General features: G+C 40.1%; 1 protein-coding gene across 4 annotated transcripts in view; it reads left to right on the forward strand.

Moving 5' to 3' along the window:
• LOC122559777 (anoctamin-4) overlaps nt 1-27,904 on the forward strand; it is a 196,160-nt gene that overhangs the window by 53,050 nt on the left and 115,206 nt on the right. The window contains exon 1 of one of the 4 annotated variants that reach the window (XM_043709788.1): nt 7,547-7,572. The exons of the other annotated variants lie outside the window; for them this stretch is intronic. Coding sequence (XP_043565723.1) covers nt 7,554-7,572 — 19 coding nt within the window. The 5' untranslated portion in view covers nt 7,547-7,553. Of the gene's footprint in view, nt 1-7,546; nt 7,573-27,904 lie in introns of those variants that run through there. 4 annotated transcript variants of the gene reach the window in all.

Here is a 27,904-nt window from a genome sequence, read left to right on the forward strand (position 1 = left end):
CTTCCCGACCGGCTTTGTGCTCCGTCTGAACTTCCGCCCAGCTCCCGCCGCTCTCTGCTGCGAAACGACCGTTGGTGTCGAGGTAAGTTCTTTATATAGTAATCACTTACCTTCCCGACCGGCTTTGCGCTGCGTCTGAACTTCCGCCCAGCTCCCGCCGCTCTCTGTTGCGAAAAGACCGTTGGCGTCGAGGTAAGTTCTTTATATAGTAATCACTTACCTTCCCGACCGGCTTTGCGCTCCGTCTGAACTTCCGCCCAGCTCCCGCCGCTCTCTGTTGCGAAAAGACAGTTCTATGTCTCGACCTCCAGATTAGTTTGCAATGTTTTTTTTCAGTAGTTTATGTAAACATTTAGATTTTTCAAAGACGCAATTTAACTTTGGCTAAGTTTAGAAGTTAATTACGTGGATGTTTTTGCACATTTTGAATGTATTTTATCGTGTGCAGCTAAGGGGTTGAAATTAGAAAGATGACAAATAAAAAATCAATTTTTTTGTCCATGTTCTTTATTGAATTACACCTACGGTGCCCTAGAATCTTTTCATGGTTCAACATTGTGCAAGATTGTTTATGAAAGTGCTAACAATTATGGTATATTCTTCTAACTACAAAAGCAGCATCAAAATGTTACGTGATTGTAATACGCAAAGATTGATTTAGCTCTGAGGTGAACTGAAAGGGGAAATTATTATTCTGTGATTTTGAGCTGTGCCTACACTGCAAGACAAATAAAATGAGATGCATAGACAATGTATAACTCTAATATTATAGCAATGTAGATAGCTAATGTTGTTCATAAACCTCAAGACATCTGTCTCAACAAGAATCTTACCTCACACGAGTTTACACATAGGACAGCACACAGACCATACATCACACTGTGAGATATATTGACCAAGGAAACCATGTGAGGTTCGGCAGCCAGGGTAAACAGTTCTTGTGGTATTTAAGAGATTCTCCCTTACTTCGATTTTGTCCTGTGTCTATTAAGGATTGCCTTTTGTCCCTTGTTTCTCTGACAAACTAATCCTGGCGGTTCCCAGGATGGGTTTGAGTGATCTGAGTGGGAGTGAGAGTGTCTGCGTCATCCAGAAGGGAGATAATAATGTTGTGATTCATCAGTTGATTTGAAAATCCCACTCCTCTAGCTATTGTAGTCTAAAAACACCCACTCTTGATGAATCCTCCCCACCACCCCCAGATGCTTTCCACTTATCAACACTACCTGTCTAAACCCCACTCCCCATCACCCTCAAACCTACTGGCACTGTCCTTTATTTGACTTCCTAAGATTTGACCACCCTGTCAGTAGCAACCAGTTACATCTTTCTGATCTGTATTGGAGGAGTTCTCCATGCCCCCTACATTGGTGCTGCACAAATGCAAAGGCCTTTGGATTTTTTAAAAAACATTTTAAGTTATAAGAAGTTGGAGTGAGGTTGCCTCCATTTTGAGGTAGCTCCTCACTTACCTACCTGCTGCAACAGTCAGCTTTTGGTTCCAAATTGAAGGGCCTCCCGTTGGCTTTGAGAGTTCCCCCTGGCTTCCTTACTTGTGCCTTGTGCATGTCCTCTGGTCACTGATTGGCCAATTTGGGGAAAACCATGAGTGAGATACAGTTCACCAGACTGCGTGGTCTTGTGACTCCCTTTGGAATCTGACAGTGACAGGGATCTTGAAGTCCAAAGGAAAATCCAAATTCCTCTGTATTTGCCACGAGAGGTAGGTGCAAATCAGTGCAATTTTAGGCATAAATATGTTATCTTCATAAGTACATGGGCTACTATGGAATCAGAATACAGATGCTTATATGTACCTGATGACAGGAAGAATTTGATTGCAGGTCGAAGAAGAGGAAGGTATTTGAGAATGTTCATTGAAGTTATCCCACAGTATGATGTCACTATAAATGGCACTCAAATATGGTGATGCATTTTATGCGAAGGTGAATTGGTTTAATTTAAGAATGTGCAAAATAGGGTCAAGGGTGGACAATCTGGCCTATCAAACATACAATCGCTGCTGAACTTTGGTCTCAACTCAACTTTGCTACCCATTCCCCGTATTCCTTGATTCAGTGAGAACCTAAACTACATCCCTGAACCTTAAATATATTCAATCCACAACCCTCCAGGGTAAGAAGCTGTGATTGCACTTTCAAACAAATCTCCACGACTTGGGGCCACAGTAATGGTTTTCTGCTCTTTAACATGACCCTGACTGCTGACTGAAAACTCAAAATTTGCCCAAAGGTGCTGCTAGCACTTTAGATAAAATGATTATGAGGAAAACAAATTGAATTCTTTTTAATCATTCATAGGATGTGGGTGTCACTGACTTGGTATGCATTTATTGCCTGTCCTTAGTTGCCCTTGAGAAGTTGGTGGTGAATCGACTTCTTGAACTCCTCTTCTGTACTGTATGATTCAATGCTTGTTAGCCCCAAACTGGATATTGTCCAGGTTATGCTGCATTTGGACAGGACATGTATGGCTTCAGTACCTGAGGTGTCGTGAATGCTGTACAGCCATCAGCAACCATCCCCATACTGACCTTATGACGGGCGGAAAGATGGTATACAGTATATACTTCCACCATGCAAGTAATGCAATAAGCTCACTCCTTTTTGACCAAGCCTTTAGCACTTCTTAGGTGGATTGGTGTCAAATTCTAACTGATACTATTACAATGGAGTGGACTGGGATGTCTTATGGTTAATGGCAGTAAATGCATGTGTTGGTAGGGCTTGATTGATAGTGCAACTTTATTATACAGTCTAGTACTTGCAGCTTATTACAAGCCTGTTTGTTGCCATTACCTACTGACCACAGATCCTTGGGTGCTGATAGCATCCTGAAGTTCATTCTCTCATATGTAACAAAACTAGGTAATGAATTTGGATTATTCTTTGTAGCACTTTGCTTTACTTCTTTGTCTATAATTCAGACGCTTGTCCAATAACTACAGGACCCAAGTCAGGAATTTGATGAAATACTCCCCTCTTGCCTGGATGAGTGCAGCTCCAACAGCACTCAAGAAGCTTGACACCATCCAGAACAAAGCAAGTCATTTGGCATCCCATCCTTTGGCACACCATCCACCACCTTCAATATTCACTCCCTCCACCACTGACACACACTGTGTACCAGCTAGAAGATTCACTGCAGCAACTCACTCATCCTTCAACACCACGTTCCAAACACATGAAATCTATCATCTAAGAGGACCAGGGCAGCATATGCATGTAAACACCAGCATGTACAAGTTTACTTCCACGTAACACAGCATTCTATTATGACTATGATAGGAAAATTGTGCCGGTAATCAATCCCCACAATTCTACAGTCACACCATTTGTATAAACATGTTGATTCAATCGCCAAGTGGCCAACTATTTCCCTTTATTACTTCCAACTATTGGAATAGACTTTAACCAAGTTTCTTAATAAATTTAAAACAATCCATCTCCTATAAACAAAGCTCACTCTTAAAAACAAGTGGCAAGGCTAGTTAATATCTAACACATGTTCCAGAATTAGACATGTATTCCTTTTAATCCTAAAATGGATAAGGTCTCACAACACAAAAGACAACAACATCTCTGCAGAGATATTTTAGAAAAAGGGCTAATGGAGAAGCAGTTTTAAGGGTCAATGACCTAAAACAACAAAAGATAAGACTTAATGAATAATTGCTTGGCAATGCAAAACTTAAACTAGACAATAATTTGAAACTTTACATCCTACACTTATCAGAACTAAAACACAAGAAACAGTCTTAAAAAAAGGAAAATCATTTTATTCACATAAAAAGCAAGTACAGATTGGTTGGGTCATCACTGGCATGGAGACGCCGTAAAAACAGTCAGCTGTCAATCTTAATTCTTTTTTTTTTTATTTTTTATTTTATTAAACAAGTTACAAAACAGTTTACAAAAAACATTGACAGCTGTACACAAAAGACAGCAGTTTTACAAGGGAGGGGAGCAGCAAAGCTAGGCCCCGAACCCTACCGTTCAACCATTTTACAGGGAGAGGAGGACAAACCTCAAATCCCAGTTCCACGTGTGACAAGACAGTGACAATGACATTTATACATTAGACAATACCGTTACATACAAAAGTGCAGACAATACAGACCCAGCAAGCCCCCGCCCCTCCCACCTTCCGACCGCTCTAAGGCAGCCCGCCCCTACCCACCTTCCGGTTCTCGGTCCACCCCATGCCCCTTCCAGTTCTCGGTCCGCCCTGACACACCTTTCGACCACCTCTAGGACAGCCCGCCCCGGTATCAATCTTAATTCTTACTCCAGGCCAGTAGATTATGATTGGTCAGGGTGTTGCCATGGAGATGCAGCTGAGATTGGCTTTCTTTCCTTTCTTCATGAAAATAGTGTAATATACAGACCCTTGCCTACATAAAACAGGGTCCTGTGAATGAATGTTTGGAGCTTCTAGCATGTGCAAATACTTCACAGTTTGAGCCTAACTGATGATCTTTAAGTTGGTTTACATTGTTGGCAGCTCTGGACCAATGTAAGATCTTCCAAACATCACTCTATTTCAGATGGAAACCAATCTCAATTCAAGCCTTTGGATAATAGTCAAACTTCAGCTTTTCAGTGTTTTCAAGTTAATCAAATCAGTGAGGCATGAAAACTTTATTGGGTTCTCAAGTAGTTCAATCACGAGATGGAGAGAAATTGTTTCATAGTTATACTGTTGCTTTAGAGGATTCTTCCTTCTTGTTAAACCCCCTACGTTTGTGGAATCAAAATTCCTGTCCATCATCATAGGGATCTCCATAGACTAATTCCAAAATGATTGTTTCCTGTAATTAGGGGTATCAAAACTTAGTTCTTGTCTTCCTAAAATCTTTGCATTGTTGTGTTCCCAAAGTGAATTGACTTGTGTGTAAATGTCACTTGGATCATAGCCCACATTAAACTGTTGATCTCATGTCCAAGAAACTACCTGGGTTCCCTTTAAACTCTGGGAAAGATTACTTTTTAAACCAGGAAGTGTGCCAATGGTTCAATATCTTCCAGTTCTCCAATTAGGCCATAAATATACATATGTATTTCCATCAAACCTGGCTTGGAAATATATATCTGTTTCTCCAATGTCACTGGGTTAAAATCCTGAAACTCTCTCCCTCATAGCATTGTGGGTCTACCTACAGCACATGAACTGCAGCAGTTCAAGAAGGCACTTCACCACCACTTGTTCAAGAGCAACTAGGAACAGGCAATAATTTCTGGACTAGCCAGGGATGCCTACATCATGAGAACAAAGAAAAAGAAAGCAATCTAACTTTAAATAATACATATTTACCCTCTTCTAATAGCACCTTAAGCTGCTTACTGTCAGATTGTGTTTGGTAATTTTCCTGTGAAATAACTTGGGATGTTGTCCTATGGTAAAGACATTTGATGAAGTGCCACCCAACAGACTTGTCAGCAAAGTTAAACCCATGGATTATAAGGGATACTGGCAACATGGATATGAACTTGGTTGAGTAATGGGAAACAGAGCTGTGTTGAAAGGTTGTTCTTTGGACAGAATTGAGGGTGCCCAGAGTTTGATGCTAGGGCCACTGCTTTCCGGGATTAATATGACTGATTCAGGCCTTGGTCTATAGGACACTTCAGAATTTGCCAGTGGCACACATCTGGAAATATTGTGAACTGTGAGGAGTATAATGTCAGACTTCGAGAGGACAGCTCCAGGCTGGTGAAATGGGCAAGCGAGTGTCAGGTGAAATTTAAAGCAGGGAAATGTGAAATGAGTCATTTTGCAAGGAAGAATAAGGAGAGGCAATACAAAATTAAAGGGATAATTTTATACAAGAACAAAGAGAGCTGGGAGTGCATGTACATGATTCATTGCAGACACCAGGTTGAGAAAATGGATTTGACTGCGGTATAGGATGTGTATTATAGGTCACAAAACAAAGCTATAGTAAACCTGTATTTAAGATTGGTTTGGCATCAACTGAAAGATTTTGCTGACTTTTAAGCACCACACTTTGGGGAAGATGTGAAGGGTTAGTGTTTGGGACGGTTGCACATGTTTTAGACATTGGGAGAATGCAGAAAAGATTCATGTGAGTGGTTCTAGGGCTGAAGAACTTCAGTTATCAAGACAGATGGTTGAAATTGGCTCTGTTTACCGTGAAGAAGAGAATGTTGAGAGGAGATTCAGTTGAGGTGTTCGGGAGGGCTGTGGGCAGAGTAGATAGAGAGTAACTGTTCCATTAGTGAGAGTATTGCAAACTAGAGGGCGCTAATTTAAGTGATTAACAAAGGAACCAAAGATAACGGGAGAGGGGGGGGGATGATCTTCCAAGTGGTTCAGGTCTGGAAATGCACTGAGCAGCAGGTTCAGTTGTGACCTCTAAAGGGGAACTATCTGAAGAGAATAAACGCTGCATTATTGCAGAGAGAAGGCAGGAGAGTGGGACTAGCTCGGTTGCTCTCAGAGGCAGCTAGTTTGGATACAACGGGTTCAGTTTGTACCATATTCATTCTGTGCACTATAGAATGCACGCTGTCACTGTTCCAAAAGTGTGAAGACATTCAGGATAAGTCCCGAAAACTTTTAGATTTTCAAATATATTTAGTGATGGCAGTGTACCGTGCCAATACAATTTAAGATACCGTTTACAGTGTTGACTTAAAGCATAATATTTGCAGAAGTTAATGGCATCTTTAAAGGCCATCATGATAAGGGGTCATATCAGTTCAGCCAGATGCTTATGAATAGGTTCTTTGCTAAGACATCCTGTCAGTGCTATTTACTCAACAAGAGGTTAAGTGACTGTGCCTGCTACAGTGTGTCAGTTAGTGCCCGTGTTGACACACTTCATTCTATTGCGATTGGCTGACTGCAGTCACTGTTCAAGAATACTAAAATCTTCCTGCAGCTCTATCATGGACCAAATGAGCAGAAACCAACCTCAGCGAACAAGCTGCAGACTAAGGCTCGCTATGACTGAATTCTGATCGTCAGAATGAGTCAAGAGGATGCAGTACACACTGCAGCTGAGGTTGACATCAGACTGATTCCTGAGTGATTTAATTGCCCCTTATTTTGTTTGCTAATGTCAGTCATGTGATTTGCTTGAGTTTTGCTCGGGTATCTTGTGTATTTGCATCCGCCTGAATGGGCTGAAGAACTGCTGTGTTTTTTCAACGTTATTTAGATTCTTAAACGGTCGAGCTAGTTGTGATTGGACCTACATGCTTGTACCGGTAGGTGCTGGTTGTTTGGGGGAGTGGAGTCAGTCTCCGATTGCTGTATGTTACAGTTCACTGACCTTCACTTTGTGCAAGGACGGAATATTAAACTGTAGATATTTAAGAGTTACATAAAACCTCTGCAGTCTCGAGTGCACGTAATGCTTTTAAAACTGTATTGACTGCTATGGTAGTCGGACCCTATAATGTTTTGTATATGGTATGCCCTTGAAGAGGGGTTATGAGGTTAGATGCTTAATTAATAGACCGACTTGTACATGTGAGGAGTTAATCTGTAGTAATGCAGTTGTGAGAATGGTCTGGGATAGATCATGTACGGTTTAATATGAAACTGTTTGAAAGCTCATGTTTTTGAAACGAAGAAGTGTAAATGCTGAAAGTTGCGGTTGTGTTATGAAACCTTTCTTATTCTTTTCTGGGAGTCATGTACGTGAATGTCGGAATGGTGCTGCAGAATGGGTACCTGAACACTTCCTTGAGATATGTTGGGTCTGTAAATGTCCTTTTCGGCTGTGTGTCTAAAACATGTGCAACCGTCCCAACGCCAGTCGGAGGAACCTTTCTGCAGTGACCTGCATTGACGTTAGCCTGCCTTGCTTTGTTTGAATTGAGCGCTCACTGATTTTAATGAAATGCTAATGTGACCTTGTGGAAGGGAAGCATTTCACTGTAATCACCTAAAGATAAGTACTTTTAAAATATGTACTATTGCCCGGACTCCTGAACCATAAGTTGATTTGTAACTCACCCCAATAGGTCTGTTAGATACAATTTCTCCATTCCGTTTAACTATCTTTTTTTTTGGCACATTTAAATGAAGGGAGAGCTGCATCGTACCTCTGTCTCAGTATATACTGCAGGGCATTCCCTTGGCTGACAACCAGCAAGATACTGTGACAGAAATTATCAGCTGAGTCACTGCAGTTTTAGACCAATGCCTGGGACATGTATTGCAATGCCAGGTTGTAATTTATGCAAAATTCATCCCTGCTGCACACTTATTAAAATCAAAGACACTTTTTTTTCTTAAAACATTTCTTCCTCAAAGAATAATAGCTTCCTAAAATGGGATATGGACTGTGTACAGTTATAACAATTAATCTAATCACTTTAAATGTGCTGGAGTATATTGATTTAGGGCAGATTAAATGATTGCAATTTTGTTTTGAGACTTTTGTTTTAAACCAGCTATGGGGAGGCATTGAGATGCCTCTATCAGGATGAAGTTGGCATAAGAATTGTGCAAGAGCCTTTTCCTACTTTTTGGTCTGTGGAATATTGATGTTAGCTGGAATTCTGTGTGCTGGTAGGTTTCTTAATGAATTAGTTCTCTGTTTAACTTTATTGGGTATGTAATCATCATGGCTACAATAAAGGAGTCCATTCAGCCCACCTGTATCAATTCAGTACTAGTCACTGAAACTTTTTTGGTTTTAATTTTTTATAGGCTGCTTTTGAGATTAGTAACACACACTGGTATAACGCAGAGGTTTTAAAATTTGAATTATTGCTAGAAAAATGATTTGTGGAATTTCTGCTTTTTGTTGGGGCTGGTTAAACATGAAGTTGAGGGTGGGGGAAGCTGACCTTCTGGAATTATGTATTTTGTTTTTAAGGCAGCAACTGGTTATATTTTTGGTTTTTTTTAAAAATGTTTTATAACATGTCTCTATCCACTTGGATAAAAGAATAATACAATTTTCTAGTCCAAATTAAATTTGATAAGGGACATTGTCAAATTATTACCTTTTTAAGGATTAAACATACTAGACTTTGTCCAGGGTAAGAGGAGACTTGACAAACTCTTTTAAAAGAATGAAGGGTTCATTGGGGATGCTAGTCACCATCTCAACTCTCTCCTCCAATGGTACATTGCATCGATATGCAGTGTCTAAATGATTCATTGCAGCTTGCTAAGGCTTACTAATAGCATCTTCTAAACTCCCACATTTGAATTCCTGTGTGGATAAACTCAGCAGGTACATGAAAACATCACCTGCATGATCCACTCCAAGCAGCATGCCATCCTGACTTAGAACTATGTAGCATTACCTTCACTGTTGGGTCCTGGAATTCCCTAACATTGTGTCCATCACATGGACATCACCACAAACACCATCCAGGGCAATAGTACTCCAGTTATACTTGCGTTCTCTGATATTTAACTTGTGGAGAAACTGTATCCACTTGAGTGAGCCCAAAATGAAGGATGTGAACTGAGTCACCACTAACAGGATCTTTATGGTGGTGAGAATGAACCATATGAGTTGGTGGAAGCAGGGAGCTTGGCTTTTAAGGGGAAACTGAATGCACAACGTAGGAAGGATCACTTAGAATATAAACATTGGAATAAATCCGATGGGATGAATGACCTGTTCATGTGCTATAAATACTGAGCACCCATTTTGCTGTGATAATTGCTTTCAAGATTTTAAAAATTGATTTGGATCTGTTTGCAATTGTGCTGTAAGCTGCAGCTTGTTAACATGAAATCCTTCCCACTACACATTTGGCTTTTTAAACATGATTTTGTATCTCACTTCGGTGCATTGATTGTAGCACAACCTCTAAAATTGGGTGGGGTGAAAGAGAAGAGGTATTTGACTGGGCTGATTGTAAAATGGTACAGAAGCAGAATAGCCAGAGTTGTGCACTATGAAGAGAACTTTATTGAAAGAGTCTACAGCCAGTGATGCTTTGACGTTCGTAATTGCAGTTGAGCCTCTGCAGCTCAATACCAGCAGTGAAATCTGGGTGAAGGTTCAGTATGATGTTCCCAAGGAAGCCTGCAGTTTAATCTGCTGCAGAACACCTTAGGGTGATGTAGCTATTTTAATCTGATGGCCTGAAGAGCAGGCTACAGACTGAGTTGTCTCTTCCTTCCCACTGTTAACTGTAAAGAGCACTTTGCCAGCAATTTAATTTTGTATTTTGTGGTTTTTAGATCTGTATTTATAAATGTATTGTTAGATTTCTTTTCTCCAATTATACCTCCATTTTGATGCAATTGCTCCAACCTCTTTCTTCCTCTCTTCCTTTTCCACCCCCCACACCCCGTAAAAAAAAACTTGGATTACTTTGTGGTTTAGTGATGAGCAATGCTTTGCTTAGATCTCTGGTCTTGGATCACAGATTCCAAGCTTATCCTTGGGCTGGCACTGGGGGGTGGTGTGGGAGAGCAGTCAGATGACACAATACACTGAGGCTCAGTCCACATACCCCCATTCACCTCGACTGGATGTAGAATGTTCCATGGCACCATTCTTGTGGAAAATACATTTGCCGCCTCATGTTCCAGATATTCATCCCTTAAGTGACACCAGGAAAACATGTTTTTGCTGCTTTGTGTATAAATTAGTAACTGCACTTGCTTAAAATCCTAGCAGTCACTGTACGTCAGAAATTATTTGGCTGTTTCATTTGGGGCATCCTGAGATTATAGAAAATCCTGTGTAAATGTAGTCGTCTTGTTATTTTGGGGTTTAAGTCTCCATAAAACTAACATATTTCTTTGCCTACTCTTTCTGCTTGATTTGTAAAGAGACCAGAGGGATTCTCCTGATTCTCTAATATAAGAGCACGTGTCCGCTGACTTGTTAATGCGCGTCCTGCAGCGTAACCCCATTCCAGTTTTGTTTATTCACTCCGGTATGTAGGTGTTGTCTGGCCAGCATTTTATTCCCCACCCTCTAGTTGCCCTCAAGAAGGTGATGGTGTGCTGCTGCCTTGAACTGCTGCAGTCCATGTGCTGTAGGTTGACCCACAATACCCTGAGGGAGGGATTTCCAGGATTTTTCATCCAGTAACAGTGAAGGAACGGTGAGATATTTCCAAGTCAGGATGGTGAGTGGCTTGGGGTGGGGGGGACCCTGCAGGTGGTGGTGTTCCCATGTATCTGCTGCCTATATCCTTCTGTATTGAAGTGGTTATGGATTTGGAAGGTGCTCTCTAAGGATCTTTGGTGAATTTCTGTAGTGCATCTTAGTGTGTATATTGTCGCTACTGAGTGCTGGTGGTGGAGGAGGGAGTGGATGCTTTGTCCTGGATGGTGGCAAGCTGCATGTGTTGTTGGAGCTGCATCCATCCAGGCAAGTGGGGAGTATTCCATCACACTCCTGGCTTGTCTTTTTCGGATGCAAGATGGGCTTTAGGGAGTCAGGAGGTGAGTTCACAGTATTCCAAGCCTCTGTCTTGCTCATGTAGCCATTGTATATGTATTCACTGTCTAGTTGAGTTGCTGATCAATGTAACCCCAAAGATATTGTTAGTGGGAGATTTAGTAATGGTAGCCTTGCCCATGATTGATCTGAAGCTATGTGATGTCATGGTGTCTGGAGTCCAATGTTGAGGACTCCCAGGCCTGCTCCCTCCCAATTGTACTGTCACCTCTGCTGGGTATGCCAGACTTGGTGGCAGTTAATTGTGGCTTACTAGGCCTTTGCAGAAGGCAGTTGAGTCAACTATGTTACTGTGGGTGTGGAGTCACGTGGGCCAGGTCTGGTGAAAATGGCAGATTTCCTTTCCTGAAGAATGTTAGTAAGCCAAACATTTTTTCTGACAATCGGCGATGATTTCATGGTCATCAGTAGATTCTCCATTCCAGATTTAAAAATTGAATTCAAATTCTGCCATCTGCCATGGTAGGATTTGAACCCAGGTCCCCAATACATTCACTGAGTTCCCGGATCAATAGTCTGGTGATTTTAATCCTACCAGGCCATTGCCTCCCTTGAGTGACTCTCTGAAGTGGTCTAGCAAATTGTACTGCTCTATTTTCATTGGGTTTCCATTGGCAACAATGTGTCCATTTTTATTATTTGCTGTTATCTGTAGATTGATCAGTAAATCTGATTTTGTTTTTTGTTTGAAGCACAGCGTGAGACCTTTTACATTCAAAAATGTCAATGTTTGATTTAGGTCCATTTCTGAACAAACCTGCACCTGGTTAAGGGAGGTTGAACAGTTTGACCCTGATTATATTTGTTTTGCTGACTGGTTCTGGGGTTGACAGATCAACTGAATGCCCAGCTCACGGGGAATCATTCCACAATGCTAGCGCTCTCTCTTACTAGCTGTGCCCAACTTGCTAAAGAGGCCAGCATCAGCATTAAACCATTGGTGCTTTACCAGCTCCTGGAGATGATGTTAAATTAGTCATAAACTGGGGTTAACCAGAAAAATCGCCTTCTGGTTCTTGATCCTATGTTTCGCCGTTGTGAACGGATTCAACTGAAACAATTTTTCACAGCACACTGGCCTCGACTCAAACATTATAATTCTATAAATCTATATGCAGTGCATGAAAAACAAAGTCTGAATGCATTTAAATTTCCAACCAGAATTTCTGCCTCTAGGCATGAAACAAACAGAAGACAAATTCGTTGAAAAGAACTGTTCTACTAAATATTTAACTTTGTGAACGTGTTTGAGTTTGACACGTTTAGTCTAACATCCTGTTTATATATTTTTTATATATATTATATAATACTTTATATATAATTATATTCCAGCCAGCTGATGTGAACATTGACCTTTGAAACCTTGGCTACACTCTCCACTTCTGAGCCAGTGTGGGCTGTCTGTGATCTGGGTCCAGCCTGTCTGTGTAGAGTTGGAGAGCCTTTCTGTCAGAACACTGTTTGTTTGTCTTATTAACCCTATTCTGGCTTGGGTAGAATTGCTTTGTTGACATTTCCTGCTCTTTTTAGTTCCAATTCTAAATTTTCAAGGATTTGCTCTACTTTTTATAACAGAATTACCACTCATTTAATTGGTAAGTAGGGCAGGTTGGTCTGGTCTTCGAACAACAGACTTACTTGACAAACTGAGAACTCAGTTCCATAGTAACCCCAATACGTACTCGGTCTAGCATTCTGCTGCTAGTCATGTGGTATCATCCTGGCCCTTTGCTCACTGCTCACTGGCATACTGTGCTGTTAAAGCTGTAACACAACTCTCTCGTTTGTGTTTGATAAATAAAAAAGCATTCTATGTAGAAACAGGTAGACCATTCAGCCCCTCCAGCTTGCTGTGCCATGCAGTAGAAAATCAGCCATGATCCTATGTTAACGCCATATTCCTACTTTCCTTCCATAACCCTTAATGTGTTTTGTCTATAACTTATCAATCTCTTTCATGAATATATTCAGTAGCCTGGCCTTCACACACTTCTGTGATAGTGAGTGCCACAGGTTGACCACCCTATTGAGTGAAAAAATGTTTCCTTATCTTAGTCCTAAATGACTATTCTTGTGACTGACTGCTGGTTATGGACTCCCTAACCAGGAGAACCATCCTTCCTGTATCCAGTCTGTCCAGCCCAGTTATCACTTTGCATGTTTCAATCAGATCCCTGCTCATCTTTCTAAACTCTCACTAAACACCGGTCCAGTCAGTACAGTCACGCCTCAGGCCAGTCCTGTCATGCCCAGTATTAGCCGAGTGAACCTTCACTGTGCCCCCGTCCCCGGTAGATTTATCCTCTTTTGGGTGGCGAGACTAAAACTGTGTGCAGTACTCCAGGTGTGTGGTCTCACCAAGGTCCTGAATAACTGCAGCAAAATATCCCTTCTTCTGAACTCCTGTCCTCTTGCTATGAAGGCCATGTTATACTGAATCTGCCATGTATTTGTCCAGAAATGCAACTTACCTAGATAGCTCTGAAGCTGCCTTGCGATTTCACAACTCTCAATCCCACCTAATTTTGTCACCAGAAAACTTGGAAAAATTGTTTTCTCATTTAATGTATGGTGAATAATGGATGGCCAGCACTGAAACCTGCGGTAAACCACTAATTACTGCCTGCCACCCAGAAAAGGCACCCACGTTTTTTCCTATTGTTTCGAGTCTGTCAACCATTCTCAATCCATATCATATGACCGTTTTGATGCCATCTGATCTTTGTCACATTTCCCCTGTACAACCCTGCTCTTCCGATTTACCTGATGCTTCCCCCATCTGGCATTCTCTTTTCTGTTTTAAACCCTTTTTAAAATTCTGCCTCTGTGCTTTTGGTCATTATTTAGTTTTGTGATCACTTTGAAGTGTTTAAAGTGTCATCGGTGCCCTGAGCTGTTTTTTTTTTTTTGCTAGTTTTCAAGTTGGGTTACTTTATAAGGAAATCATACTAGCTGCTCCTGCTGTACACTGGCAACAGAACTTTCAGAATTAAATTGATGCTTTGCATTTTAGCGCAATAACTTTTTAATTTGGATTTCATGTACTTGAAGATAAAAGGGGATACAATAATAACAGTTCTTGGCTTGGCTTGTATTATTGAAAAGAGATGGTGTGCTTTAGTGCACTTCATGTATTTTAGGCCAGGAGTTACACACTACAAAAATCCATTGCTAATGTTGAGTTAGAGATTTCAATGTTGAGCTCTTCTATAAACTGTTGTACAGCAAGGCCAATACCTTCTAGTATACATTTTCTCCAGGCCCTTTTGTAGATGAGGATAGCCATCTCTGGTCTGTATAAGAGTCTCCTGTAGTTGACCTGTTCTAACTTATTCTATATATCTGCAATTATTTGCATGTTACAAGGAATATAGTACTTGTTGTTACAGCCTTGAAACCTGGTCTTTGGGTTTGACTTCAGCATCCTTAGTTAATTCCTTCAATCACCTTTTGTAATTTAATCACAACAAGTAATGTTTAGGGCCTTTTAATTGCTATTAATGCCTTCGTACTTGCTTGCAGCAACCGGTTTGATGCCACTCTAAACTTAATGTTTCTTGTTGAAGACTGTCTTCAGGCTTAACCTTCAAATAGCACAATTTTTTTATACATTTAAGTATAGCAGGGTCTGTCTTGGATTAGTCCTTACCTAATACAGTCACATCCTCTGTGTGGATGTTCTGTTCTGAGTTCGAAGGAGGTGTTACTAGACCCAAAACATTAACTCTGATTTCTCTTTACAGATGCTACCAGACCTGCTGAACTTTTCCAGCTATTTCTGTTTTTGTTTCTGATTTCCAACATCTGTAGTTCTCTTGGTTTTGCATCCTGTGTGTTTATGGTAATTGTCTGGTGTGTCTTCCAGATTAAAAGTGGTATGTTCTAACTTGGCCCACACTTACTTAAATGGGCCATTGTACAGTTCTGACACTTATTGCAAGGTGTATGTGGGGTCCTAATGCTCTGTTATCCAACAGAAGCTACACCAATCTCAGGCTTGCATGTGAGCGGCAGGAGCGGTGTCTGCAAAATAAACTATGCTTTCAAACACTTCCTGTTTTATTGATGCTAAACTAGCCACTTTGTAGCTGGAGGTGTTTGCTAGGCTTCAATGAACCAAAGCAGATTTCACCTAAACCCTGCCTGACCCTGCTCACAGAACTGTTGAAGTTCCAAAGTGATTTACTGCAATGGCATGTAGTCACATCTATTGTTAGTGTTTGAAAGTAGCCAAGTTAATGAGCCAAGAAAGGTAATGACCACAATTTCCAGAATGTAGTTTGAACAGTTCCAAACTGTGTTCTGAGAGCAGAGGGGTAAACAGGAACACTGAACAGTTCCATGTTTACCTCATTCAGACTATTAAAAACCTGGAAGATGAGCTGTGTGTGAATTCTTCCTGACACTTCTAAATGAGCTGTGACTGACTAAAATTGCAAAGCAGAGACTATTAACTAAATGTTGAACTGGACTGGCAATCCTCTGAACCTGCACAGTTGTTCCTTTTCTGGGTAAGGATGCTAACCCAGTTAACCTTACTGCTGGAATATATTTTTGATGCCATGTTATCATTCCAGGACCAGCCAATTCATATTGGGCTGGAAAGGCAGTTCAATATTTAATTTAAAAAGGTGTATGTGACAAAATAAAGTGATCCATATGTTAGCTGTGGTTCAGGTGGGTAATACTCAAGAGTCTGAAGATCATTGGTCCAAGTCTCACTGGAAAAAAAAAACTTGAGCGCAAAAATGTAGGCCTGGAGTTTGAAACACCTGAGGGAGTGCTACACTGTCAGACATGCACCCTTCTGGGTGAGATATTAAACACTGAGGTTCCGTTTTTGTCCTCTTGGTTGCATTTTAAAAAAAAACACACCATGGCTTTCTTTGAGGAAGGATCTACTCTGATAAAGCCTGTAAGTAAAGGCTGCTATTGTTCTGAATCCTGGCAAGTATTTATCCATCGGCTAAAATCACCTTTTATAAGAACTGGTCATGATCCAATTGAATGTGGGATGTTTAGTGAATGAGTTAACCATGAGCTTGATGTAAGTGACTATACAGGTTATTCTGCTATAATGCACATTTCGTTAACGTGAATTTGCTGTATTGTGATTGATTTGGGAGCACTGTTTCTAAAACGCAAACTTTTAAAGCATGTGTTGGTTATAACGTGATTCTGGCCCCATTTAGTTTTAATGGTGCTGCTGTTATGTGGTGATTGTTATAACCATGGGATTGCACAAGAACGGAACTACTATATGATAGCAGAACCAACTGTACCTCACAGGCATTTAAGATATGTGTTTTGTCAAACTTGGGGTGGTCTGAAACCTATTCCAAGTTCTTCAGAAAAATTAAAAACATTTGTCTTTTTGTGGAAAACAAACACTTAAGATTTTTTTGACTTTCAATTGAAATGTACTCAAGCATCACAGAACTGACTTTTTTGTGATAGATTTTTTTTAAAAAAAGAAGCTGTGTCACAGAATTTTGTGATGCAGCTTTTTGTAACAGATGTTAAATAACCAAAAGGCTTTACAAGAACATTTCTAGCAACATTTGACACTCAGCAGTATAAAGCGTTTGGATCGTGAGGACTGTAAACAGAGAAAGTGAGGTCAATTGATGTGGACAAGCTCAACTGCTGGAGGCAGGGTCACCAATGGCAGATCAGTTTTAAAATTTGGGGCTGCTCAAGCCTCCAGTATTAGACAAGACTGAGCTCCAGAGGGTTGTAGGGACACAGGAAGAATGTGGCCCCAGAGAAGTGATTTTTGTTTTCTAAATTTTGAGGCTTGGGTGGGGGCCAGTGAGTACGTGGGTAATGGGGAAACAGGCCTTTGGTGTAAATTGGAAGGTAGCCAGTAGGTTTCCAGAGAGTGGAATGTAGGTGATCATCTGTGGGGGTAAGATGGCCATTGGTCTATTGAGTTGAAAAATGTGGTGCTGGAAAAACACAGGTCAGGCAGCATCCGAGGAGCGGGAGAATCGACGTTTTGGGCATAAGCCCTTCAGGAATGGTCTATTGAGCCTGTGTGGGTTTTTTTGCTAAGAGCTATCAAATTAGTCCTCCTTGCTGTTTTATCACTAGTATCCTGTAAAATTTTCTCCTTCAATGTTTGTCCAATTCCTTTTTTATGTATTGAGTCTGTTTTCTTAATTTTTTTTTTTGGCATGTTGCAGAGCTCATGGGATCTGCATGAAGAAACCATGCTCCTCATTTTCATCCCCTGGATCTTTTGCCAATTGCCTTTAATTTGTATTCATAACTGATTCTCCTAACACTGGAAAATGTTTTCTTTTTGTTTTGTCAGAAAGCTTCATGATGTCCTTATGAATCATAGGTTACTGTTCTCTTAAATGTTCAGAAGTACATTTGTAACATTAAACTGATTCACTCTTCACGTTTTCTCACCCACGTACCAGGCTGAGTTCAGATTGCCAACCTGAGAGATTCTAGCTAAAAGCCCTGAAATAATAAATATTTCCCTTCATTTAGGATCCTGGATGATTGGGTTAGGCTGGAGTTATATCCTTCCTACAGCTGTCTCTTTATTCTGAATTTCTTTTTCCCTCCAAAGCAATTTGCATGATGGACAATTTTGCATGTTATTGTGGGAACTTGCTCTGCACAAATTGGCTGCTGTGGTCCCCTCATTACAACAAATGACCACACTTCAAAGTTACTTAACTATTTAGGAAAAGTGCATTTGGATGTCCTGACGTTGTAAAATGTACTTTATAAATGTGGGCCTTTTGGACCCCTCAGTAAAACTGCTTATTCCACTATAAACGAGAGGATGAACAGCAAGAAGCATCTCAAGCTGTATCACAGAACTGACAACATCACCTGCCATCTGTGTAACTATGGCTGCACTATAGGCCATCTTGGGGACTGAGTGTTGCAGACTGGCACATTCCAAGGTCCAGGACTATGTTTTGAGGGACGCGCTGAAGCTTGGGTCAGCTGCCACCAAGGCGTGGTGGGGAAAGACCACCGTGTAACATCTGCCTGCCTAAAGAAGAACAGAGGCAGTCATTTGGGCTGTGCTGACGCCTCAGCTAAAAATGTAATCGTACTGACCTTGTAAATAGGAATGATTACTCTGTTTTCGGTATGCAAACAAATGGGATGTTTACATATGTATGGCATGTTCAACTGTACAGACCATTAAAGTATTTCATGAATAAAGTATATTTTTGAAATTAAAAAAAAAAAATCTTGGGGATAACTGAGAAAGGTACTTGGAGGCAGGAATATATCAGGTCCACTAGAAGTACTGTGCACACCACTATACAGATGCTGCCCAACCTGCTGAACTTCTCCAGCACTCTTTTTGTTTTTCAGATTTCCAGCATCTTTGTTCTTTTATACTGTACTCACTTCTGTAATATCGAAGTCAGTGATATGGCAAATGATGGAAGTGAGCAAGGAGTCATAATTTGGGAGACTCAGCAGGTAAGTATTCAGGTTGTGCCTCTGACAAAAACTCAGTTTATGCTGACTCTCATCAATCATAAAAAATGATGACCTCTGCATAAATCAATTCCTTCATCTCTATTAAATTTCAAAGTCAAACCGTGCTTTGATCATCTCCTACAATGTTGCTTATCACATCGTGGTTTCTCTGAATTTTCATTTTGAAGGGGATGTTGCAGGAATACCATTTGTGGTTTTGATTTTTTTTTTTGCTTTAGCAATTCACCTGTGCTGTTTCTGCTCTTTCATACAAATTCATTTGAGATGCTGGCAGAGAATAATACAGATGCACCTAAATGAAAGGAGATTTGCTCTTTATGCACATAAGGCATAATTTTGTATCCGTGCTCAAACACTCCTCCACGGGAGTTGTTGAGAAAGTGCTGCATTGCTGTTATTTAAAATCTTAGTTTCCTTAAGAGGCTGCACATAATGCACTGGTGCAGTTGAAAGAATGAAGGTGAAATCCAAAACATATTGCTTATTCGTTTCACTTGTCTGTCCCCACACGACGTTATTACAAAAATTAGCTGCTGCCTTTGCCCTTTGTTAAAATGTACTTTGAAAATAATCCTTTGTACCCAAGGGACTTTGCTATTTAAATAAGTTAATTGTATCTCACTAGATGTCATTTTCAATAATGGTTAATTTTTCATTTGGTGTGAAGTCCCCTTGCATCAATTATGGAACAAAAAGGCTAAACACATCTAAGTAGCTCTCCCCTTGTGAAGTGAAATCTATTGTCAATTAATTGCAAAATAACTAATTGCTAATCATCTTTCACATTTCTTTTAACATACTAACTTTTTTAAATCACTTTCTCTTCTCAAGTGACCTACTCCGGTACTTATGTATGTGGCCAACCAAGTGATACCAGTCCTGCAAGTCTTGAAATGGAGCCTGAATGGTAGAGTTTCAAAGCTTCACATACCAGAGTGAAGAACTTCCTTCTCATTGCAGTCTGAAACCAACATTTCCTTATCCTGAGTGACTATGCTACTTAGTTTCAGATCCTTAACTCAAGAGCCTTGAGGGAATTTACCTCATTAGTCTAAAAATCTTTTTGCCTGAAGTGGGCATTGAACCCAGGTCTCTGGCGCTGTAAGACAGCAGTGCTAACCACTGTGCCACCCTCTTGAGCTTTCATTGCTAATTTTTAAGGGACATATGTCATTCAATGGAATAGCTGTTGTGATAGTGTCCCTATTCTCTGGGCCAGAAGGCTCATCTACTCCAGAAGTGTAAATCATTCCAAAACACGTTGATTTTTAAATATCTACTATTCTGAAGATGCAGAGACTAAATCAGTACCCATGCACATACTAAAACCCCATGAAATTGCTGTATGACATCTTAACGAGGTATTGCGAGGGCAGTCCATACTTCAAGCCTACTATGCTTTTCTAGATCATGGCTGATCACCTTTCCTCCATACTTAGTGTATTTTCATGTATTGTATTGTAATTTGCTTCCTAGAGTACTAACTGAGATGGAGGTGCCGGTGTTGGACTGGGGTGGACAAAGTCACACGACACCAGGTTATAGTCCAACCGATTTAATTGAAATCACAAGCTTTTGGAGCACTATTCCTTTGTCAGGTAAAATGGAAGGAGGTGCACTTGCACAGAATAAATATAGGCAGACAGATAATGGCAAGATAATTCCAGGTACGACAAAGTCACATGACACCAGGTTATAGTCCAACCGATTTTAATTGAAATCACAAGCTTTTGGAGCGCTATTCCTTTGTCAGGTAAAATGGAAGGAGGTGCACTTGCACAGAATAAATATAGGCAGACAGATAATGGCAAGATAATTCCAGGTACTTAAGAATGTCAACAGATACTTACACATAGTGTAAGTAGAGTGTCAACAGATTGCATAACAAGTCTTTGCAGGTAATAGTGTCAGCAGATTAATACCAGCAGTGTGAGTTAAGTGTTTACAGCTGAATAATGAGTGAAAGGATGACCTGATTATCATCAAATTCTTTGACTATTTAAAAGTTAAATTTATGGGGTTGACTAGTATATGAATACTACTTTTGAAGGTCTGAAGTTCATGTCAGTCAAAATTCATACTGCATCATTAGAGATCAATTGGACTTCTGCTAAATGAATAAAAATGATAACAATTGAGTCATGGTAATTCTGAAAACCCAGAGTGGAACTCAATTTTCCTCTCCCTGGGACATTTTCCAGAATGTAAGGATTAATGGTAAATTACTACCAATGTATCCTCTATCTCTATAGCTGCTTTTTAATATGGATCAAATCCATCAGATTCAGGGAACTAATTAATCTTTCACCTATTAGTTTTCCCCCAATAATAGTGAGGAAAGTAGTCCATTTATAAAAGCTTAATAGCAGAGCAATTCAAATAGTGACAGGGTTTTATGGATTCAATGTGGATTTACAAAAGGGAAATGTACGACAAATCTACAGAAATTTATTTTGGGGATGTAACTAATTGAGTTGATAAGGGGGAGCCAGTGGATCTGGTTTATTGGACTTTCTGAGGCTTTTGGTTAAATTACCAAAAGAGATTAACATTTAAAACAAAGTATGTGGGATTGAGGTTTGTGTACTTGCATACATAGAATTGTTTGAAGTGTAAGATAAATATCTATCTGTTTGCTGATGAGACAACGTTGGATAGGAGAGTGAATAGTGAAGTGGATGCAGAGATGTTTTGGTGTGATTTGGACAAGTAAATGGCAGATGCAGTATAAATGAATACCTGAGAGATTATCCACTTTGGTTCAAAAACAGGAAGGTGGGTTATAATCTGACTGGAGAGATTGGAAAAGGGAGGCACAACAAGACCTAGGTGTCCTTGTATACCAGTTGCTTAAAGTAAGTATGCATCAGGTGGTGAAGATGGTAAATGGTACATTGGCTTTCATAGCAAGGTCTTCCTTTATCCTATGAAAGATGTTCTGCTTGTGGAGAGAGTGTAACATGGGTTTATCTGACTGACTCCTGGGATGGGAGGCATAATATATGGAGAGAAACTGGATTGGTTAGGATTATATTCACTGATGTTTAAATGAGTGAGGGGAGAATCTTGTAGAAACCCATAAATTGTAACAGGACTAGACAGGATAAATACAGGAAGGATGTTCCTGATGAACTATGACCTCAGGTTCTGGACTCCCTGGTCATATTTTGAGGATATGGGCTAAGCCATTTTGGACTGAGCTGAGGAGGAATTTCCTTACCCAGAGTGTGGTGAAGCAGTGGACTTATCTGCAGAAAACAATTGAGGCCAAAGCATTGAATATTTCCAAGAAGGAGTAAGTGTAGCTGTTGGGGCTAAAGGGATCAAAAATACAGGGAGAAAGTGGGAACAGAGTACTATGTTGGATGATCAGCCATTCATATAGAATGTCAAAGCAAGTATGAAAGGCCAAATGTCCTCCTTTTTGTTTCTAATGAATTTATTTTGTTCTGAATACAACGTCCATTCAAGTAAAGAGCCAATAGTTTTGCTGTTTACCATTTTCCCCCATTTGAACCTACTTTCTTCTGTCTGTCTCCCCATAGCTGCCTTGCAATGTTGCTATTTTTCTAAGCCTCTGTTACCTCTCTCCCAGCTGCACTCACCCTCCAATTAGTTTAAAGCCCCCTCTGCAGCCCTGATTATTCATTTGGCCAATGTGGTTCAACTGATTGCCCCACTGAGGAAGCTGCTGTCTACTGTAGTAGCGGTGTCAGTGCCCCATGGACTGGACCCCATTCCTCCCACACCAACCTTTGTACGTTCAATATCACATCCATCCATCAAGATTCGGAGATGCCGGTGTTGGACTGGGATATACAAAGTTAAAAATCACACAACACCAGGTTATAGTCCAACAGGTTTAATTGGAAGCACACTGGCTTTCGGAGACAATCACCTGATGAAGGAGCGTCGCTCCGAAAGCCAGTGTGCTTTCAATTAAACCTGTTGGGCTATAACCTGGTGTTGTGATTTTTAACTTTGATCATCCATCAACATCATCATTTGTAGATCTGTTACCTCATCTCATTACAAACCCCTTCAATTTAGAAAGTGTAGTATTCGCTATTCGTTCACAAAGCATTCTGTTCAGAATTGGAAGATCAGTAGGTCTTTTAGCTTGAGGACCTTTTTTTTATTTATGATTCTCTAAATCATTTCTCAACTGGAGGGTCTCTATCTCTCAAGCTGTTTTTATGCTGAAGATGTCATTGGCACATTACCTTTTTATCTGGCTGACATTTAATGTCCTGAATTTCTTCTCTGGGTGAACACTTCTCTGTTAACTTGGGTCGTTGTCCCTGCCTCTGGCAGATCTTATTAAAATCTTGTGAATGTTTATTTTGGAAGGTGGCTGCTCTGTTGAAACAAGGACTTTCTTCCTCCCAGTAGCCTAGATGTTCAGACCAGGTGACTTTTTACTTTTTGTCTGAGCCTTCCATCTATGAACCACCTTCTGGCTTTGGAGGTGTGTATGGTATTACCATTTTGTTTAAGCAAATTTTTTACTGTCAGCGGATCTATAACCTGTTGCTTAAACTGGGTCACTTTGTTCTGTGGTTGTCTGAGTGGTGAACAAAGCCTTTTCACTCCCTCTGTGGTGTTTCTGGATAATTGCTGCTAACTTAGCTCAAGATTTGTCACTGGTCCTGATTGATTGTTCATTCTTTTAAAGACCTAAGAATTGAAACATTGCTTTTGAATTTTGAATTCATAATCTATCAAGAAAGAAAGCTGAATCTCTTGCATTTGTTCAAACAGTCCTCACTGAACGTTTTAAGATTTGTCAATGAGCTCAAGGGGCTTGCATTATTAATTCTTGTCAGTGTTTTCTTCCTCTGGCAAACTTTTTTTTATCTTTTGCATTTTGAATGGTCTTTGGTGATTGGACTTGTGCAGATGTTTTCCACTATGACCTGTGACTTCCTTCCTATCAACAGCATGAAAAAAGTCTCTTGAATCTTTCTTCTGTTGAGTACCATCGTTGGTCTTGGAAGCCCAATGAAATCACCTTCTGGTTGTGCCTTGGTCAGTTGGATGATAATTTTACTGGTCCATCATTAGGTTTGTCTTGTATTCCATCTTTTTGTTTTTAATGCATTTCACTCTTTTTGGCAAGGGATTCAAACTACGTTCCCAGAACATTCATCTCTGATTCTGAACTATTATTCCACCTGCACTATACTGCCGTGTACTGGACCAAATTGATTTTTGTTTTGTCATTGTTGCCTTGAGGTATCTGTACAGCTATCCCATGACTGATTACCATGTTGCAATACCAACTGGGGTAGAGTGCTGCCAATAGGTCCTCCTTCCAATGTTGATTTCCATCTAATTTACAGTGGAGGTTAAAATACTATTTAGTCTTGATAAGAGGCATTTGTATTGAAATCAATGCAGTTCATTGCATATAGCTGTAGGTTTGAGTTACATTGAGTAATGTAACTTAGCCTTTAAATATGCCCATCAGGAGCCAAACTGCTTCCACTGGGACTTTGTGCGAGAGACACACTCTAATATAATCAGATTGTGTGGAGCTTCATGCAGCCTCAATATTAACTCTACCCTGACCCTGATATTTTGTGACATCTGTGTGCTAACTTTGTCAGGGATTTTGCACAAAGAGGTACAAATCCCTTTCAGTGTCAGCACTTAAAACTTCTTTAAAAATCGTAAGAAGCTTTTGTTCCATTTTAACTACCAAAGTAAATAGCCTCAATTTTCTCTCACACTGTGCCTTACCCACTCTCCCAACTTGTCTCTATCCCTTCTGCAGACTTTGTCCTTGTAGTTTACTTTCCCATTATTACATTTTGTATAATTTTGAACTTTGGTCCTCTCTCCTAAAGAGTTACAAATTTGTAGGAGATGGTACTCCAGTACTATCCTGACGCACCCTATTGGTTAGAAGCAGCCAAGCAGAATTTGCTCGCTGCAGTGAAGGTTTCCCAGGCTGACTCTGGGTATGGTGGGACTGATCTATGAGGAGAGACTGACTGGGGATTGTTTTTGCTGGAGTTCAGACAAATGGAGGGGCGGGGAGTGGGGAAGAGATTTCATAGAGACTTTCAAAATTCTAACAGGACTAGACAGTAGATGCAGGGAGGAAGTTCCCAATGTTGGGTGTGTCCAGAACCAGGGGTCAAGGTCTGAGGATTTCAGAGGAACCATTTAGGATGAAGATGACGTTTTTAATTGTGAGCCTGTGGCATTCATTACCACAGGAGTTGTTTGATGCCAAAACATTAAATGTATTCCAGAGGTAGTTAGATATAGCGCTTGGGGTGAATAGGAACAAAGGTTATGGGGAGTAACCAGAATTAGGTTACTGAGTTGGCCGATCAGTCATGATCATGATGAATGGTGGAGCAGCCTCGAAGGGCCAAATGGCCGCCTCTTGCTCTTAACTTCTGTTTCTGTCCTTTTTAACTAATCTGCACAATTATGGGGCTGGGAGCACTAACTTTTTAGTGCACCACTTTTTTCTTGGGAATCCAAGTACACTGCAGCTACTGGACTTCCTTTATCCTGTTAGCTAAATGCTGAAAAGAATTAAATAGATTTGTCAAACATGGTTACCCTGTTGATTTGCCTAATTATTTTATGACTTTCTAAGTGTCTTGTTAAAACTGCCTTAAAGAATTCCAACTCTTTTCCAATGACTGCTATCAAGATAATTTGAATTGTTCCCTTCTTATGCAAGACCCTTGTCAAAAGCCTTATTGATGTCCATGTACTCAATATCAACTGCACTATCCTTTTCCACATACCTAGTCACTACCTTGAAGAATTCAATCAAATTTGTTCGATGTGATTCCTCCCTGAGCAAGGTATGCTGACCATCCTTGATTTAATCTTTCCCTCTCCAAGTCAGGTAATGCTGTCCTTTTTTAATTTTTATCAGTAATTTCCCTACCATTTGACGGTAGATTTTCTGACCTGTAGATTCCTGTCTTAACTCTATCACCCTGGAATAATAGTACCACATCAGTTGCACTCCAGTCCTCTGGCACCTCTACTGTGGTCAGAGAGGATTTGAAAATTTTGATGCTTCGTCCCTTGTAATCTCCCCTTTGACCTCCCACCACAGCCTGGAAATCATCTCATTCGGACCTGGAGATTTATCCATTTCAAAATCCCCTGTCAAAGCTAATTTATTCAAGAATATCACAATTTCCTCTCCGACCCTGCCCCCAGATTTCTAGATCTGTATCATCCTTCTCTTCAGTGAATGTAAAGTACTCATTTGAAACCTCGCCTACAGATTCTGGTTCCACACGCCAGGTTGCCACTTTGGCCCTAAAAAGGCTGTTCTCTTTCTCTGGTTATCCTCTGTCCCCTAATCCTTAAAATGTGTACACTTTTTTTTTCATTCAGACCAGAGAATTTGTTGGATTGTCAGTTAGATTAATTTTTTTGTTTCTTTTAGTTTTCTAAGTTCTTCACTATCATTTGCATATTTAACTTCTTCCCCATTATTTGATTTTATTGTCTTGTCTTCAATTCTGAATATAGACAAAATATGTTAAATGTTTACCATTCCAAGCTTTCTCCTGTCTCTACTTTCATTGTAACTTTTATATATCTATATATGTAAAGTTCCTGATTAGTTAATTCATTTTTTTGATGTTTAAAACACTCGTGTCTCTTGCACACCTTAGCAAGGAGTAAACACTTTTTAAACTTTGATATTACTGAAATTCATCCAAGGATGAATCTTTACAGTTCAATAGAATGTTGATTTGAGAATTGAAGTATTTCCTCAGCTTTAGAAAGTAAAAAGTATGAAACCATCTGGTTTGCTAATACCGAAAAGGAATGAAGTTCTGTACACTTATTTCAGGCTTGTGTATTAACTCAAACTTGATATTACATTTATCATGTATGGTTACACATTCCCAGAGGACCCTTTCCTATGAAGTTAGTTATTAAACCCCCATATTACCAAAGCAAAATCTAAAATGGTGACTGCATTGATTTGGTTCCATGGTATACTGTTTTAGAAAATAGTCATAATACATTTTATGAACTCATCCTCCAAACTATTGTGATTTTGCCAAGTCTAAATGAAGAGTACAGTCTCCCTTGATTAATCTTGCTTTTTATTATAAGCTCATCCCTTTTTTTTTAAATCCAAAAAGAAATCCACTGTATAAACTACTTTTGGGAATTTCCTTGCTTGGGTCTGTTCTTGCGTTCTTACAATTCCTTCTGCTTTCTTCAGTAGCCACCTTCACTACTCTGAAATTCTTATTGTATCGGCCAGCATGATATCTTCCTTCTGTTTAGAACTACTTTCTCTAACAATGTCACAAGAGAAGGAAAACTTTTTTAAAAATTTTCTTGATTACAATTAATTCCTCCTTCCTGGGGAAGGAGGTGGATAGGAACAGTTTTTTTAAAAAAAAAAAAAATTGCAAGTCAAATCAGTTTGTAAAACCTATATACAGTTTGCAGTTAGATCAGGCAATGACTGGATCCTGTTTTTATACATTGTTTGCAGTGAAATATCTCACTGCTTCCTAGTGTCAGCTATGACTCAGTGGGTAGTGTGCTCTGTGTCGGAGTGAGAAAGTTGAGTTTAATCCCACTCTAGAAACTTTTTAAAATCCAGGCATACTCCATTGTAGTTGTTGGAGTGCTGTACTGTGGATGTGTTATCTTTCAGATGTGTTCTGTCTCTCTTCAGGGTTATTTGGTGTCAGAATTGAATGATATCACTGGGCTAGAAATCTTAGGCTAGTGCTCCTGGGGGCTACAATTCCAATGCTGTCATGGGACTGACTGGAGTTTAAATTCCATTGAGCTGGTCTGGAATTACAAAGCTAGGCTCAGTAATGATCACTGAATCCATCATCCGCTGTCCTAAAAACCCATTTGGTTCATTAAAGTTGTGTAGGGAAGTGAATCTGCTGTCCTTACCTGGTCTGGCCTCCATGTGATTCCCACAGCAATGTGGTTGATTCTTAACCGCCCAATGGAATG

Source organism: Chiloscyllium plagiosum, chromosome 19, assembly GCF_004010195.1.
Source record: "Chiloscyllium plagiosum isolate BGI_BamShark_2017 chromosome 19, ASM401019v2, whole genome shotgun sequence".
Lineage (NCBI taxonomy): Eukaryota > Metazoa > Chordata > Chondrichthyes > Orectolobiformes > Hemiscylliidae > Chiloscyllium > Chiloscyllium plagiosum.